This window comes from Dendrobates tinctorius, unplaced genomic scaffold (genome assembly GCF_039654945.1).
Source record: "Dendrobates tinctorius isolate UK_male_01 unplaced genomic scaffold, ASM3965494v1 ptg000089l, whole genome shotgun sequence".
NCBI lineage: Eukaryota > Metazoa > Chordata > Amphibia > Anura > Dendrobatidae > Dendrobates > Dendrobates tinctorius.
The window spans coordinates 6,678,975-6,697,448 of record NW_027361757.1 but is presented as its reverse complement, the minus strand read 5'-3'; the positions used below and the strand labels follow the sequence as shown (position 1 = coordinate 6,697,448).

The window sequence follows — 18,474 nt, the reverse complement described above, 5'->3', positions numbered from 1 at the left end:
TGCCGGACTGTGCAATGGGTCTTCTCCTCCCTGTCTGGGATTCCCCGGCCCCTTCACCTGCCTTCGCTTTGTGATACCCTGTATCCTCTATTGGAAATCTCAGCAGTCACCTGTCATCCAGAGACCGGAAACAGGTGAAGGGATCGGAGAATAAAAGACTGGAAGGTGCACCGAAATATAATTAGGAGAAAACATTAAATAGTGATTTAGAAGAACCACAAAGCAAATTTATTCACCAAAGGTATCAATGCAATGAGTGTTACAGCACTATTATAACCATGTCTTTCCAGATTCATCACATTACATAATGTCAATTTACCAGACAGAAGATAGGTTTATTTTACACATTGCTTTATTTTTTACTTACATTTTTTACAAAACAAATAAATTACCATATATTTACAAATTTATCAATTTACATTTATACATAATTACATTCATCACAGGTGGATTGAGAACCATAACTGTCCTGTCCAAGTAGTCGTAGTTTGTTCAGTCATCATCCAGACAATCTACTGCTTATGGCTTATGTACAAGCACATTTTTTGTCACTTCACTGGCATCCACATTCTTCTACTACCATGGCTTCATGGACTTGGAAAACAATATTCATATTGTCAAAGTACGCCATGCTGAGGGAACTCATCTTGGTGGGAACGCAGCACACCTCTGGGGCATTTTTACTGTTGTAGAAGTTTACTAAGCTCTGTGAAAGAAGCGGAGATATATAATAATCCATCAGGCAGTTTGTCTATACATAAAAATATATGTTGTATGTGTCATTTTTTTATCGATTGTTTTGCTGATAGATTATACTTAAAAATTAGATTAGATTAGCGCAATTACATATTTAATTCATAGTTTAAAGGCTTACATTAAATGTGTAGTTGTTGTTGATCCCTTCATGACTGGGCTATTTTCTTTTTTTTTCCCTCTCCTTCCAAGAGACATAACTTTTTTTTATTTTTCCATCCACATAGCCAAATGAGAGCTTGTTTTTTTTTTTTTTTGTAGAACAAGTTGTACTTTTGAATGACACTATTTATTGTATCATGTACTGAGAAGCAGGAAAAAAATTCCAAGTGAGTTGAAATTTCAATATAACTGCATTACCACAGTATATAAGGGGACAATACAAATATCTCTCGGAGGATCTGTGTATACCAAGGGAGGTGACGGCCACAAGGGGTCATTCTCTGCGTCTGGAGGAGAGAAGGTTTTTCCACCAACATAGAAGAGGATTCATGTGGCTTCCCCAGGAGTATGGTCGCCACAGTGGCATTACCTTCCTCCTAGGGAGTGTGATGTCATGCTTGGAAGCAATAAAGGATCTCTCAGGCAGTTAAATACAACACACAACACAGCTCCCACTCCAGGCCAGCAGAAGTAGCTCTGAACCCAAAACTGGGGGAAGAGCTGCTCTCTGGGGGCCAGGAAGGGGAAATTAGGAGTTCTGTGAGGAGGGCGAAGTGTGTAGACGTGGAGAGAGAAGCTGGGGGACTGAGCGGAGTTGAGAGCTCGTCCCCACCTGGAGCACATGAACTGGAGCCTGGTCTCCATGGTTGTATGGATACTAATGGGAATAGGAAGCTGTAAATGCTCTATTTCCATCTAAGACTCGGAGGCACAACAGTAACGGGTGAGCCAAGAGAAGAGATAGAAGGCTACAGCTGTCTGCCATACAAGGTAGATCTGAGAGGGAACAATAACGTGGAACTTCAGTGTAGCACAGTACTGTATGTACCTCAAGTAAGCGCCTGAAAAGAGACTACACAACCTATCTGCATAGAGAGATTCCTGCGTTGCTTCCAGGCTAATCAGCTCCTGTGCCATCTGTAATCTGGACCCTGGACTGCACTTACAAAGTAAAGGTAAAGAAACTACATTCCGCTGTGTCCTTGCCTTCTTTCTGCAACTTCTCCAGCACTGCTACATCTCTGTGCCAGACACTGCACCCTCTTCCTAAACACCTATCCTCACTGCCCTGGGACTACAGCCCTGCCTGTGGAGGGCTACACCATCATTGCTGCACCACACCATCTGTCCCAGAGGATCTGTCTGCAGCGTCGGCTTAGCATCTTCATTGCCGAATACCACAGGTGGCGTCACGAATCACTCATAAACTTTATTCTACCACTCTACCCCTTCTACATGGGCGCCCAGGGCCACGGACTGGGTCACCGCTGCTGTGACATTCCCCTCTGAGTGACTGGCCTGGTACCGAGTATCCCACAGCCCTGGGAGGGTGACCCAGTTAAGGAATTCCAGATTCTCACTGCCCTACCTGAGGAGGTGGTGGTGGCAAACTCAGTCGAGGAGTTCAAGAGAGGCCTGGATGTCTTTTTAGAGCGTAACAATATTGTATCTTACAGTTATAAGGTTCTTTAGAAGGACGTAGATCGGGGGATTTATTTTGACGGAACCTAGGCTGAACTGGATGGACAAATGTCTTTTTCCGGCCTTGCTGACTATGTTACTATGCTATGTTACCATGTTCACTATATGGTGAGATTGACCTGGCAATGATTATGGAAACCTGTATAGTTATTTTTATTTACTCCCATAACGATCAAAGGTATTTTTGTTTTTGTATTTTCACTAAATGCTAAAAGTGACCTGCCATTACGATTCTCCAGGTCATTACGAGTTTATAGACACCAAACATGTCTAGGTTCTTTTCTATTTAAGTGGTGAAAAAAAATTCCAAAGTTTGCTAAATAAACAAAAATTCTGATACCCGTAGTGTCTCCATTTATCGTAATCGCAGGTTGGGTGAGGGCTTATTTTTTGCACTCCGAGCTGGCGTTTTATTGATACCATTTTGGTGCAGATACATTCTTTTGATCGCCTGTTATTGCATTTTAATGCAATGTTATGATGACCAAAAAAAACGCAATACTGGCGTTTTAAATTATTTTTTCTGGTTACTCTGTTTAATGATTGGGTTAATTCCTTTTTCATATTGATAGATATGTCTATTCTGAACGCGTCAATACCAAATATGTGTATGTTTGTTTTTTTATTGTTTTATTTTGAATAGGGTGAAGGGGGGGTGATTTTAACTTTTATTTTTTCAATTTTTTTAATATTTAATATAAATTTTTTTTTATATTTTTAAAAACTGTTTTTTTTTACTTTTGGCATGCTTCAATAGTCTCCATGGAAGACTAGACGCTGCCATAAACCAATCCGCTCTGCTACATACAGGCGATGATGAGATCACCTGTATGCATCAGCATTACTTACTTGCTATGAGCGCCGACCACCAGTCGGCGCTCATAGTAATCCAGCGGTGACAACCATAGAGATCTGAAGGAGACCTCTGGTTGTCATGCCAGCCCATCGGTGAACCGCAATCACGTGACGGGGTCACCTATGGGCGGGATTTCTGGAATGCTTGCTGGAAGGGCACGTTAAATGCCACTGTCAGAGTTTGACAGCATCATTTAACGGGTTAACAGCTGCGGGTGGATCACGATTCCACCCGTAGCTGTTAGAGGCACATGTCAGCTGTTCAAAACAGCTGACATGTGCCGGGAAAGATGTAGGTTCAGTGCTGGAGCCCACATCAAAGGGAGGGATTCCGACCTTGGTGTACTATTGCGCCCGATATTGGAAAGGGGTTAAGTAGGGGCAAAAAATTAAAAAAAAAATAAATAAAATTTTGCTTGTTACACTATTTTCCGAGACATATAAGGTTTTTCAATTTTCGGGCTATGGGGCTGTGTGAGGGCTTCTTTTTTGAGCCCTGAGCTGACATTTTTACTAATACTATTTTGGGTAAAGAATGATTTTTTGATTGCAACTTATATTTTATTGCACTGTTGCAGAGGTCAATAAAATGTAATTCTGCCATTTGATTTTTGTCTCATTTCGTCGTTTACCGTTCAGATTAATTTATTTTACATTTTGATAGATTGAACTTTTCTGAAATCAGCTATATCAAATATGTGTATTTTTTTATTTTATTTTTTTCATTTTTTTAAAAAAACATTTCTTTTTTTCCCTTTTATTGTGTTTGTTGATCCCCTTAGGGGACTTGAAGTTGCGATCATTGGATCGTTTGTACTATACACAGCAGTGCATCAGCACTGTTATGTATAGCGAAAATCATCCTCTGTTAAGAACGCCAGCTAAATGATGGCTTTCACAGGAGGATTGTCAAGACAAACACAGAGGTCTTCAGCAGACCCCCGGCTGTCATGGCAAGCCATTGGCGCCCTACGATCACTTCATGGGCTTGCCGATGTGTGTGTGGACTGATGTTCTCTGCCAGCGCATGATAACTGCCAGTGTGAGAGATTGACAGCGGCATTTAACAGGTTAACAGCAACAGCCAGAGCTCCGCTCCACCCATGACTTTTAGAGGTAGATCATCATCATCAGCCGGGAAATATGTGGCCTCGGCTTACGGGCACACATCAAATTCAGTGACCTGACATATGACATAACTGTATGTCATATTTTGTGAAGGGGCTAATACACAGACTGAGCGAAACATGAAAATTCTTTACTGTACATTTGTGTCTTTATTAGTGTTGAGCATTCCGATACCGCAAGTATCGGGTATCGGCCGATACTTGCTGTATCGGAATTCCGATACCGACTTCCGATATTTTTTCAATATCGGAAGTCGGCATCGGAATCGGAAGTTCAAAGTTGATTGACAGCCTGACGTCATCATGATGCGCGGTGTGTGCGCATCATGATGCGCCGTCATTTCGGGCCTTCCGGGGGTCTCTGCCGGCCTGCAGGGGGGCTGTGTGGACTGCCCGGGGTCTGTACCGGCCTGCCGGGGGGCTGTGCCGGCCTGCCGGGGAGCTGTGTGGACTGCCCGGGGTCTGTACCGGCCTGCCGGGGGGCTATGCCGGCCTGCCGGTGGTCTGTGCACCCTGTGGGGGTCTGTACCGGCCTGCCGGGGGGCTGTGCCGGCCTGCCGGGGGGCTGTGCTGATGTCCGGGGGTCTGTGCAAGCATCGTCCGATGGGACTATAAGTCCCATCTGGCGATGCCTGCTACCATGACAGTGATTGACACATTAGCCAATGATGGGACAGTAGTAGTCCCATCATCCGGCTAATGTGTTAAATGTTAAAAAAAAAAAAAAAAAAATACTACATACATACTACATACATACTGCATACATACTACATGCTACATACATACTACATATATACTACATGCATGCTACATACATACTACATGCTACATACATACTACATATATACTACATGCATGCTACATACATACTGCATGCTACATACATACTACATACATACCACATATATACTACATACATACTACATGCATGCTACATACATACTACATGCATACTACATACATACTACATGCATGCTACATACATAACACATATATACTACATGCATGCTACATACATACTACATGCTACATACATACTACATGCTACATACATACTACATACATACTACATGCATGCTACATACATACTACATGCTACATACATACTACATATATACTACATGCATGCTACATACATACTACATGCTACATACATACTACATATATACTACATACATACTACATACATACTACATGCATGCTACATACATACTACATACATACTACATACATACCACATATATACTACATACATACTACATACAATACATTCATACAATACATACATAGACATACAGTACATATAACATAGAGTAACATACTTACCAATACTTGTCACATTGTTCCCCGAAGCCATTGTCTTTTACGGAATAAATATTAACATAACAAACCACAAAAATACTCACCCACGATCCGAAGCAGTCCACGAGTGTGTCCCACGACGATCTTGGGTAGAGAACGGCAGCATCAGCCGATGCTGCCGTTCTCTACGGGCTGCAGGAATCCAATGACGGAAGGTAGGTATCCTTCCGCACTGTATTCCTCCGCCACTTAAAAAAAAAAAGTCCCTAGTCTCACTTTATGCCATTGCTGCGTGGGAAATTCCCACACAGCAATGGCATAAAGTGAGACTAGGGACTTTTTTTTTTAAGTGGCGGAGGAATACAGTGCGGAAGGATACCTACCTTCCGTCATTGGATTCCTGCAGCCCATAGAGAACGGCAGCATCAGCTGATGCTGCAGTTCTCTACCCAAGATCGTCGTGGGACACACTCGTGGACTGCTTCGGATCGTGGGTGAGTATTTTTGTGGTTTGTTATGTTAATATTTATTCCGTAAAAGACAATGGCTTCGGGGAACAATGTGACAAGTATTGGTAAGTATGTTACTCTATGTTATATGTACTGTATGTCTATGTATGTATTGTATGAATGTATTGTATGTAGTATGTATGTAGTATATATGTAGTATGTATGTTGCATGTAGTATATATGTAGTATGAATGTAGCATGTATGTAGTATGTAGTATGAATGTAGCATGTATGTAGCATGTAATTTTTTTTTTTTTTTTACATTCAACACATTAGCCGGATGATGGGACTACTACTGTCCCATCATTGGCTAATGTGTCAATCACTGTCATGGTAGCAGGCATCGCCCGATGGGACTTGTAGTCCCATCGGACGATGCCTGCACAGACCCCCGAAGCCTGCACAGACCCCCGGCAGGCCGGCACAGCCCCCCGGCAGGCCGGCACAGCCCACCGGAGCCTGCACAGCCCCCCGGCAGGCCGGCACAGCCCACCGGAGCCTGCACAGCCCCCCCGGCAGGCCGGCACAGCCCCCCGGCAGGCCGGCACAGACCACCGGAGCCTGCACAGACCCCCTGGCAGGCCGGCACAGCCCCCCGAAAGGCCCGTACAGACCCCAGAGAGGCTGTACAAGGCAAAAACAGGGTTTTTCTTATTCCGATACCGGAAGTCCCATAGACTTGAATGGGACTTCCGGTATCGGAATCGGCGATACCGATACTTTTTTTTAAGATCGGCCGATCCATTCCGATCCGATACTTTGAAGTATCGGACGGTATCGCTCAACTCTAGTCTTTATTCATCTTTATGTGCCTTTTGAGCTTCCTTCTTCATATAGCTGAATAGGTGGTCCTAGTCTTACACTGCTAAAACTACATTTCCTAGCAGCACCCTACTTCTCAGTGTTGCAGAGATTTTCTGGGAGCCAGCTGAGAGATTGCACTCATTGCGCATGCTCAACCAGCAGCATTGGACCTACGGCAGGATGGATCCAATGGCAACTGGAGGATAAATAGACTCTGGAGGGGCATTCGTAGGGGGATGATATGTGCAAAACAGGGCAGATTTAACAATGAGATATGACTAACTATATACAGTATGTACCTTACTATAAGATGACATTCTGATTTTGGGAATAACCCTTTAAATTATGAAATAAGTATTCATAAGTAGAGGGTCTGCGTATCAAATGCCTCTCTGAAAATGATCTTGTATGACAAAGATAGATAGATAGATAGATGGCACTATCTAAATCTACTGTATCTGTTATATGTCTTATAAGCTCCATTACTTCTCTAAATAATAAGCGTTCCCTGCCATTGCGCAAGCACCAGTTGCTGCAGTTTAAAAAAAAAAAAGAAAAAAAAAGGAAAAATAGGTTGAGACAGGTGGCTTTCTATTTTGACGTTCAAGGGAGTCACCACCTGAAGAGACAATTGGGGCCCAAGATCTTGAAATAGGATAAGGTTCTCCTGCCAAATATATTTCTTTGGGGCCTCCTTCAACCTAGATCCGAGATAACTAAATCTACAAGTGAACTGTTTTCTTAGCCACCAATACATTTTACATACAATTTACATTTACAGTACAATACAATTACATTTATGAATGAGAATATTTGCTTAACACCATGAATCAATATAATTGTATTTTTATGCTCATTTCAATTATTCTTCATTATTCTTTTTTTCGATGTGGCAATTACTCCGACCTAAACGAAATACTTTTGCTGGCTTTCTTTCACTCTTTAAACAAGTCCTTACAATTACATGCGTGTAACCATTACTAAAGGGTGCCATTAATCTGTTTAATTTAAACAAGAAGCTATCCATATGCTAATTGTACAGGACTTCCTGCTGATTGTCTTCAGGCATATAAGAATGTGAGACTTTCTCACTTTTTGCTCACAGCCAGTGGCCAAGGATGCAGCAAGTTTGAAGAAGGTCAAACTATACAGATAAGGTCAAAATGAAGTTGACATTACTGAAGCAGTTTCGTATGGTCAAAGTTTGACGTGTTCTATATTTGAAAAAATTAATCATCATTTATTTTCTTAACTACGGAAACTATGAGGGCACCACGATTAACCTTTTTGATATAGCTGAGCCTGCACTTTATACAGAAGGTGACACCTGTTTTATACAGCCAGCATCTGCCAGTAGCAGCATTGACTGAAGCTAGCTAAGATTGCTGCTGTTTAACCGTTTAGATGGTGCTATATAACACTGACAGTAGCATTTAAATGGGTGGGTTGCCAGGCATCATAGGAGACTATTCATTTTACTATAAGGGAATTAAAAAATATGGCAAAATATAAAAAGGTATAAAGAAAGACACAGCTTGAGCATCATTTTGCCTTTTATGTGGTAACATACAAGTGTGAAACTTGGACGATAAAGAAACAAGACAGAAGAATTGATGCCTTTGAAGTGCGATGCTGGAGAAGGATGTTATCAATGTGATGGATAGCAAGAAGAACGAACAAATAATTTTGAAACAAATCAAGTCAGAAATGTCACTCGAAGCAAGGATCACCAAGCTACGACTTGCCTACTTTGGGCACATCATATGAAGAGAGCAATCACTGGGGAAACGCCAGCATGGTGAGAATAATTAGAAGGAACAAGGCAAAGAGGAAGACCAGCAACCAGATCACGTGATACTATGAAGATAACAGAGACGAAGACCCTGGTGGACCGATCTAGGCTTGCATGAAATCGATCTTCCTACAGAGCGTTCATCCATCAAGTCGCCATGGCTCGATATCGAGCCAGTGGCGGTTAAATAAGAGTAATGATATAAACATTTTAATTACTACATTTTCCCAATTCAAAAATAAAGAAGTAAAAATAAAAAATACTTGCTATCATTATGTCCATTAAATTCGCCTTTGACAAAATGTTAAATTATTTACATCCATTAACAGCAAAAAGAAAAAAAAAAGCTGAAATGCAAGAATTGCAATATTTCAGTTGTCATAATTGCCCCCCAAGAATCAATAAAAAGTGATCAAAACACATCTCCCCCAAATGGTATTAAAGACATCAACATTGTCTGCAAAAGAAAAAGAAAAATTACCTGTCACAGAAAAAGGCAACACAAACCAATTTTTTTAGTTTTTGTAACCACTAAAATATAGAAAATAGCTTATAAGTTTGGTACCACTGTAATCCTATTGACCTTGAAAATTATGTTCCCATGTCATTTTGTATATTGGAAAATTAATGTACTGTGAACAAACAGAAAAAAAGACAGAATTGCATTTTTTTCACTCTCATCTCACTTGGGTTTTTTTTTAAAACCCCTTTTCAATATATTATAAGGAAATTAATGGTGTAATTCAAAACTGCAATTCCTCCCACAGAAAAAATGATAGATTGTCACAGTTCATGTTGCACATGCAGATGATCACCACATGTAAATGGAAGCATAATGAGTGGTCATCATGAACATACCATAGTTTTAGTTGATGCTCATTATTGGCAAATTATCTCACCCATGTGAAAGGGCTGCAAAGCTGTCATACACTACAAATGTAGATGCCAGTTTAGACCATTTTTGCTGACCATCGGTGCCTTTTTTTGACACAAATATATATCACAGATGCCAACCAAAGACAGATCTGTCTGAACGTTGGATTTTGGTTTATGCTGGGTGCTGCAGTTAAAGAACAATTCATGCTAGAAAACAAATCTGTATTTCATTAGTGGGAGCTCAGTCCAGGTCACAGATTTTTCACCTGCAAATAATTTAACTTGAGTCTATTTATTAAGGTTGAAAAATACATATTTTTATATCTACCTTTGGTAGACTTACCTGTAAGTATGAATGATTGTTCGGTTTGACGCCCTCATTCACTGGACTTGGGCAAGTGCCTTCACATCGATACGCATTGAACTTCTTTGGATGAATGATCCAAGCATCCCAACCAATCATCTTAAAATTGACAATGAAATCTACTCTTCTGCAAAGATTGCTTGGATTGTCAACAGGTGGCCCTTGCTCCATCTGATCTTTAATTATATGACTTCTCCTACGTCTTCTGGAGACAGTGATGTTTTGTAAGGATGGCATTGCACTAAGGTATTTTGAATGTGTGGCATCTTGCAAAAGATCAGCAGTCACCAACGACTTTTCCTTCTTGGACTTATTGGAATATACAAACATCAGACCCTGCTGATCTTCAGATGTGTGCTTTTTGTATCTTTTTTTTGCACTCTCCGTTCCTGGGAGCCTTTCTCTAAGTTTTGCAAGGTGAATATCAGATTTATTATAACTGTCAAACCATTTGGAGACAATTTCTTTAGCATCTACAACTATCCAACCTTCTGCAGTTCTGGACTGAAGGTCACTTTTAGACGTGCCCATATAGACATAGTTTTTGCATAACTCACTAGATCTTTGACATGCTGAACTGTGATGAAAAACGTCCAATATCACTTGTGCTCCTTCTACAGAAGGCTTTTCTAGTGCAGATGTCCTAATTAGGACTTCGGCAAATTGAAGTTCCTCATCACTGTTGAGTGATAAAAAGTCGAACACCAGAACACATCTTCCTGCCATTTTGTCAATGCCTAAAGAACAAGAATGCAAATTAAAGCTGATAAAAAAAGACATAAAATGCATAAGAAAAAATAAAAAAATACAATTGCTGTATATATTTTAAAAAATTCATTTATGCAACATCCTAATATAATCTTTAGCATTGTGTCATGCTATGAGAATCTGTAGAAGTATTAGCTTTAATTTTATTTGTCATTACCACATATTAATAAATATAATAATATCAAATAATACCTTACATAGTAGTAGTAACACTACCATTACTAATAAACGTCCTATGAACAATGTGATTAGATACAGAAACTGATTACTCACTAAGACAATGACTTCAAATATTTCCAAATAACTCACTAAAACATTCAAAAAGTTGGATGTAAGTTTTTTCCTATTCATTATCATAATTAGCTTATTTTAATAGTTTTCCATGTAGTATGTGGAGAGACATTTACATATCATTACAAAAAATATGTTCTGAGCCTCTTCCTGTTATGTCAATCAACACCAACCGCCTGTTGCATTTCACTATTCCTTGTGTACGTTATTTGTATTAGTGGTGAGGGATTAGATTTTGTTAGGGTCCCATTTCACATAGTGATGCTCCAGCGATCCCGACAACGATACGACTTGGTAAGGATCGCTGGTGCGTCGCTACATGGTTGCTAGTAAGCTGTCAAACAGGCAGATCTACTAAACGAATCAGCAACGATATGGCGATCCATATAACGACCTCAACGGCCGTTGGGACCTTGTCACACAGCAGCTTTTCTGACGACTCACACCTGTGTCCCTGAGTTCTGCCTCGCCAACGAGGTTGCTCGTCGGCGTCAAACACAGCGATGCGTGCTGGCCAGCGGGACGCCAATGATCAAAAAATGGCCTAGGACATTCGAGCACGATCAGCGATATCCAGCGGGGGGCCGGTCACTGCTATGTGTCACACGTAGCGAGATCGCTGGCGAGATCACTGTTGCGTCACAAAACCTGTGACATTTTAGCAATCTCGTTAACGATCTCGCTATGTGAGACGGGGCCTTTAATTTGATTTTGACATGGTGTAAATTTATGCTTGCAGAGTTTGCTTTCACGCTTTCTTTCTTTGCAGTTGTAAGTGGCAAACAAGTTTTAAACAACTTACAAAGTGGTTGACTTGTCACTTTACTAATCCTTCCAGAAAACACAATAAATGTAGACACTTTCCGTACATGCTGAGTATGCAGTACAGATAGCAATACTGTTGAATGCTTAAATTCTCTTTACAGTTTATTAGTTATTGTTGCACATTGCTTTTTTTAACCCCTTACCTACAATTGACGTAATATTCCGTCCATGTGACCATGGACCTAATTACCATGGACGGAATATTACGTCACCATGATCAGCGGCGCCCATGTGGTGAGCGCCGCTGATCGCGGCCGGGTGTCAGCTAATTATCATAGCTGACACCCGGCACAATGTGTCAGGGGTGGTCACGGACCGCCCCCGACACGTTAACCCCTTGCACACCGCGATCAAACGCGATCGCGGTGTACCGGGGGTTAAAGGGAAGCATCGGCAGGGAGGGGGCTCCCTCCGTGCTTCCCTGAGCCCCCCACAGCAGCGCAATGTGCAGCGCTGCTGCGGGGGGCTCCTTTCCTCCAGGCCCTCGAATCCAAGATGGCGACGGGGGCCTTCGGGGGCCTGAGGAAGCTGGCTTCCTCAGTGCCTGCAAAGCGCAGGCATGAGGAAGTCTGCAGCAATGCCTGTGAGAGATCGCTGATCTGTCACAGTGATCTGTGATGTGACAGATCAGCGATCTGTCACAGGACAGTGATGTCCCACCTGGGACAAGGTAATAAAGTAAAAAAAAAAAAAAAAAGTGTTAAAAATAATTTAAAAAAAATCGCTAAATAAATTAGTAAAAAAAAAAAAAATATTCCCCAATAAATCCATTTTTTCAAAATAAAAAAACCCAAAAACAATAAAAGTACACATATTTGGTATCACCGCGTCCGTAATGACCTGCCCTATAAAACTGTCCCATTAGTTAACCCCTTTAGCGAACCCCTTAAAAAATAAAAATAAAAAACGAAGCAAAAAATAATGATTTATTATCATACCACCGAACAAAAAGTGCAATAACGCGCGATCAAAAAGACACATATAAATATCCATGGTACCACTGAAAATGTCATCTTGTCCCACAAAAAACGAGCTGCCATACAGCGTCATCCGCAAAAAAATAAAAAAGTTATAGCTCGCAGAATAAAGCGATACAAAAATAATTATTTTTTATATAAAATTGTTTTCATTGCAAAAACCCGACAAAACATAAAAAAACGACCTAAATGAGGTATCGCTGTAACCGTACTGACCCGAAGAATAAAAACGCTTTATCAATTTTACCGCACGCGGAACGGTGTAAACGCACCCCCCAAAAGAAATTCATGAAATGCTGGTTTTTGTTCATTCTGCGTCCCAAAAATCGGAATAAAAAGCGATCAAAAAATGTCACGTGCCCGAAAATGGTACCAATAAAAACGTCAACTCGTCCCGCAAAAAATAAGACCTCACATGACTCGGTGGGTCAAAATACGGAAAAATTATAGCTCTCAATATGTGGTGATGCAAAAACTACTTTTACAATAAAAAGCGTCTTTTAGCGTGTGACAGCCGCCAAACATAAAAACCGCCATAAATAGTAAATCAAACCCCCCGTTATCACCCCCTTAGTTAGGGAAAAATAATAAAACTAAAAGAAAATGTATTTATTTCCATTTTCCCGCTAGGGTTAGGGTTAGGGCTAGGGTTAGGGTTAGGGCTAGGGTTAGGGTTAGGGCTAGGGTTAGGGCTAGGGCTAGGGCTCAGATTAGGGTTAGGGGTGTGTTGAGGTTAGGGTTGGAGTTATAATTGGGGGGTTTCCACTGTTTGGGCACATCAGGTGCTCTCCAAAGGCAACATGGCGTCTGATCTCAATTCCAGCCAATTCTGCGTTGAAAAAGTCAAATGGTGCTCCTTCCCTTCCAAGCTCTGCTATGCGCCCAAACAGTGTTTTACCCCCACATGTAGGGTATCAGCCTACTCAGGACAAATTACAAAACAACTTTTGTGGTCCAATTTCTCCTGTTACCCTTAGGAAAATAAAAAATTGGGGGCAAAAATATAATTTTGCGGAAAAAAATGTTTTTTTTATTTTCACGCCCAGGCGTTATAAACTTCTGTGAAGCACTTGGGGGTTCAAAGTGCTCTCCACACATCTAGATAAGCTCCGTGGGGGGTCTAGTTTCCAAAATGGGGTCACTTGTGGGGAGTTTCAATAGTTTAGGTACATCAGGGGCTCTCCAAACGCACATGACACCAGCAGACCAATCCATCAAAGTCTGCATTCCAAAACGTCACTACTTCCCTTCCGAGCCCCGACGTGTGCCCATACAGTAGTTTTCTCCCACATATGAGGTATCAGCGTACTCAGGCCAAATTGGACAACAACTTTTGGGGTCCAATTTCTCCTGTTACCCTTGGGAAAATAAAAAAATTGGGGACTAAAAGATGATGTTTGTTGAAAAAATACGATATTTTTATTTTCACGCCCGGTCTTTATAAACTTCTGTGAAGCACTGGGGGGTTCAAAGTGCTCACCACACATCTAGATAAGTTCATTAGGGGGTCTAGTTTCCAAAATGGGGTCACTTGTGGGGAGTTTCCACTGTTTAGGTACATCAGGGGCTCTCCAAAAGCAACATGACACCCGCAGACCATGCCATCAAAGTCTGCATTCCAAAACGTCACTACTTCCCTTCCGAGCCCTGATGTGTGCCCATACAGTAGTTTTCTCCCACATATGAGGTATCAGCGTACTCAGGACAAATTGGACAACAACTTTTGGGGTCCAATTTCTCCTGTTACCCTTGGGAAAATAAAAAAATTGGGGACTAATTGATCATGTTTGTGGAAAAAATATGATTTTTTTTATTTTCATGCCTGGGCATTATAAACTTCTGTGAAGCCCTTGGGGGTTCAAAGTGCTCACCACACATCTAGATAAGTTCCTCAGGGGGTCTAGTTTCCAAAATGGGATCATTTGTGGGGGGTTTTTACTGTTTAGGTACATTAGGGGCTCTCCAAAGGCAACATGACACCCACAGACCATTCCATCAAAGTCTGCATTCCAAAACGTCACTACTTCCCTTCCGAGCCCTGACGTGTGTCCATACAGTAGTTTTCTCCCACATATGGGGTGTCAGCGTACTCAGGACAAATTGGACAACAACTTTTGGGGTCCAATTTTTCCTGTTACCCTTGGGAAAATAAAAAAATGAGGACTAAAAGATGATGTTTGTGGAAAAAATACGATTTTTTTATTTTCACGCCCGGACGTTATAAACTTCAGTGAAGCACTGGGGGGTTCAAAGTGCTCACCACACATCTAGATAAGTTCCTTGGGGGGTCTAGTTTCCAAAATGGTGTCATTTGTGGGGGGTTTCTACTGTTTTGGTACATCAGGGGCTTTCCTAACGCGACATGGTGTCCGATCTCAATTCCAGCCAAAAACGTCAAATGGCGCTGCTTCCCTTCCGAGCTCTGCCATGCACCCAAATAGTGGTTTACACCCACATGTGGGGTATCAGCGTACTCAGGATAAATTGCACAATATCTTTTAGGGTCCTGTTAATTTTGGAAAAATAAGAATTGAGGGTGAAAAGATCATTTTTGTGGAAAAAATAAGATTTTTTAATTGTACTGCTGTACATTATAAACTTCAGTGAAGCACTGGGGGGTTCAAAGTGCTCACCACACATCTAGATAAGTTCCTTGGGGGGTCTAGTTTCCAAAATGGTGTCATTTGTGGGGGGTTTCTAGTGTTTTGGTACATCAGGGGTTTTCCAATCGCGACATGGTGTCCGATCTCAATTCTAGCCAAAAACGTCAAATGGCGCTGCTTCCCTTCCGAGCTCTGCTATGCGCCCAAATAGTCATTTACACCCACATATGGGGTATTAGTGTACTCAGGACAAATTGCACAATAACTTTTAGGGTCCTGTTACCCTTGGAAAAATAAAAATTGGGGGTGAAAAGATCATTTTTGTGGAAAAAATATGATTTTTTAATTGTACCGCTGTACGTTATAAACTTCTGTGAAGCCCTTGTGGGTTCAAAGTTCTCACCACATATCTAGATAAGTTCCTTGGGGGGTCTAGTTTCCAAAATGGGGTCACTTGGGGGGTTTCCACTGTTTAGGTACATCAGGGGCTCTCCAAACCCGGCATGGCGTCCGATCTGAATTCCAGCCAATTTTGCATTGAAAAAGTCAAACGGCGCTCCTTCCCTACTGAGGTCTGCCATGCGCCGAAACAGTGGTTCCCCCCTACATATCAGGTATCAGCGTACTCAGGACAAATTGCACAATAACTTTTGCAGTCCAATTTCTCCTGTTACCCTTGGTAAAATAAAGAAAATTGAACCTGAAGTATTTTTTTTGTGAAAAAAAGTTAAATGTTCATTTTTTTTTTAATATTCAAAAAATTCCTGTGACGCACCTAAAGGGTTAATAAACTTCTTGAATGTGGTTTTAAGCACCTTAAGGGGTGCATTTTTTAGAATGGTGTCACTTTTGGGTATTTTCTATCATATAGACCCCTCAAAGTGGCTTCAAATGTGAAGTGGTCCCTAAAAATAAAATGGTGTTGCAAAAATGAGAAATCGCTGGTCAATTTTTAACCCTTATAACTTCCTAACAAAAAAAAATTTTGGTTCCAAAATTGTGCTCATGTAAAGTAAACATGTGGGAAATGTTATGTATTAAGTTTTTTGTGTGCTGTATCGCTGTGATTTAAGGGCATAAAAATTCAAAGTTGGAAAATTGCGAAATTTTCAAAATTTTCGCCAAATTTCCGTTTTTTTCACAAATAAACGCAAGTTATTTGAATGCAATTTTACCACTAACATGAAGTACAATATGTCACGAGAAAACAATGTCAGAATCACCGGGATCCATGGAAGCGTTCCAGAGTTATGACCTCATAAAGGGACAGTGGTCAGAATTGTAAAAATTGGCCCGGTAGTTAACGTGCAAACCACCCTTGGTAGTGAAGGGGTTAATCAGTGCCTACTTGTCAGCTATTTGCTGTTAGGTCCAGAAATATTTGGACAATGACGCAATCTTATTTTGTAATTAAAATGAAACAACTGAGATGCAATTGAAGTGGAGACCTTCAGGTTTAAGTAAAGGGGTTGAACAAAAATATCCCGTGATACATTTAGGAATAGCAAGCATTTGTCTACAAAGCCTCCTCATTTCAGGGGCTCAAAAGTAATTGGACAAGTTAATTTTACCATAAATATAATGTTCATTTTTAATACTTTGTAGAGAATCATTTGCAGGCAATGACTGTCTGAAGTCTGGAATCCATGGGCATCACAAAATGCTGGGTTTTCTCCTTTGCGATCATTTGTTAGGTCTTTACTGCAACTGACTGCAGTTGTTGCATGTTTGTGGATCTTTCTGCCTTAAGCATGTGAAATGCATGCTTGATGCAGTTGAGATCTGGTGAATATTTCTTTCTTTGCCTTAAAAAACTTCTGGGTTACTTTTGCGGTATGTTTTGGGTCATTATCCATCTGTACTGTGAAGCACCATCCAATCAAGCTTGCTGCATTTGGGTGAATCTGAGCAGAAAGTATAACCTTGTAGACTTCAGAATTCATACTGTTGCTTCTGTCTTCAGTCACAATATCAATAAATACTAGTGACCCAGTGCCATTGGAAGCCATGCATGCCCATGACATCTCACTGCCTCCACCGTGTTTTACAGAGGATATGGTGTGCTTTGAATCATAAACTGTCCTTCTCTATACTTTCTTCTTCCCATCATTCTGTATAGGTTGATCTGTATGAATAATGCTTTTCCACAACTGGGCTGGCTTTCTTAGATATTTTTGGCAAAATCTAATCTGGCCTTTCTATTTTTAAAGCTGATTAATTGTTTGAACCTTGCTGTGAACACTCTGTATTTGCTCTCATAAGGTCTTCTATTTGTGGTAGGCTTAGGCTGGTTTCCATTAGCGTTTCTATGCGCAGCGTAGGCCTGCGTACTTGTTTCCTTAAGATCCGCATAGATCCACATGCGCCCTACGTGCCTGTATTTAATATTGTGTACGCAGGGACATGCGTTGTATGCGGATGCGTCCCTGTGCGTCGATTTGACATGCCCGCCTAACGCAACATGTACACAGAAATGCTAATTTGAAACCAGCCTTAGATACTGAAACACCTACTCCCTGGAGAAAGTTATTCCACTTGGGTGAATGCTGTGAAGGGGTTTACCATCACCATGAAAAGGATTCTAGGGTTTTCTACCACTGTTGACTTTAGTGGACGTCCAGGCCTTTTTGTTTTCCCAAGCTCATCAATGCATTTTTTTTTTTTTGCAGAATGTACCACACTTTTAATTTGGTCACTCCTAACATTTATTCTATCTCTCTGATGGATTTCTTCTTTTTTTCAGCCCACTGATGGTCTGTTTCTTTTCCATTGAGAGCTCCTTTGACAGAATGTTGTAGATTCATAGCAACAGCTTCCGAATGCAAATGCCACACCTGGAATCAGTTGCCGACCTTTTACTTGCTTAATTGATGATGGATTAACGATGAAAAAGCCCACTAAAGAACTTTTGAGAGAATTGTCCATATGAATACCTCAAATCAAAGCTGAGTGGCTGCTGTTGTGAATGCTCTTTCTGGGCTCCC

At 41.0% G+C, this 18,474-nt stretch overlaps 1 protein-coding gene across 1 annotated transcript in view; it reads right to left on the bottom strand.

Moving 5' to 3' along the window:
* Positions 1–340: 340 nt before the first annotated feature.
* NODAL (nodal growth differentiation factor) overlaps positions 341–18,474 on the bottom strand; it is a 31,926-nt gene continuing 13,792 nt past the window's right edge. The window contains exons 2-3 of the mRNA XM_073585789.1: positions 10,006–10,763; positions 341–706 (exon numbers count right to left, since the gene is read on the bottom strand). Coding sequence (XP_073441890.1) covers positions 554–706; positions 10,006–10,752 — 900 coding nt within the window. The 5' untranslated portion in view covers positions 10,753–10,763 and the 3' untranslated portion in view covers positions 341–553. The remainder of the gene's footprint in view (positions 707–10,005; positions 10,764–18,474) is intronic.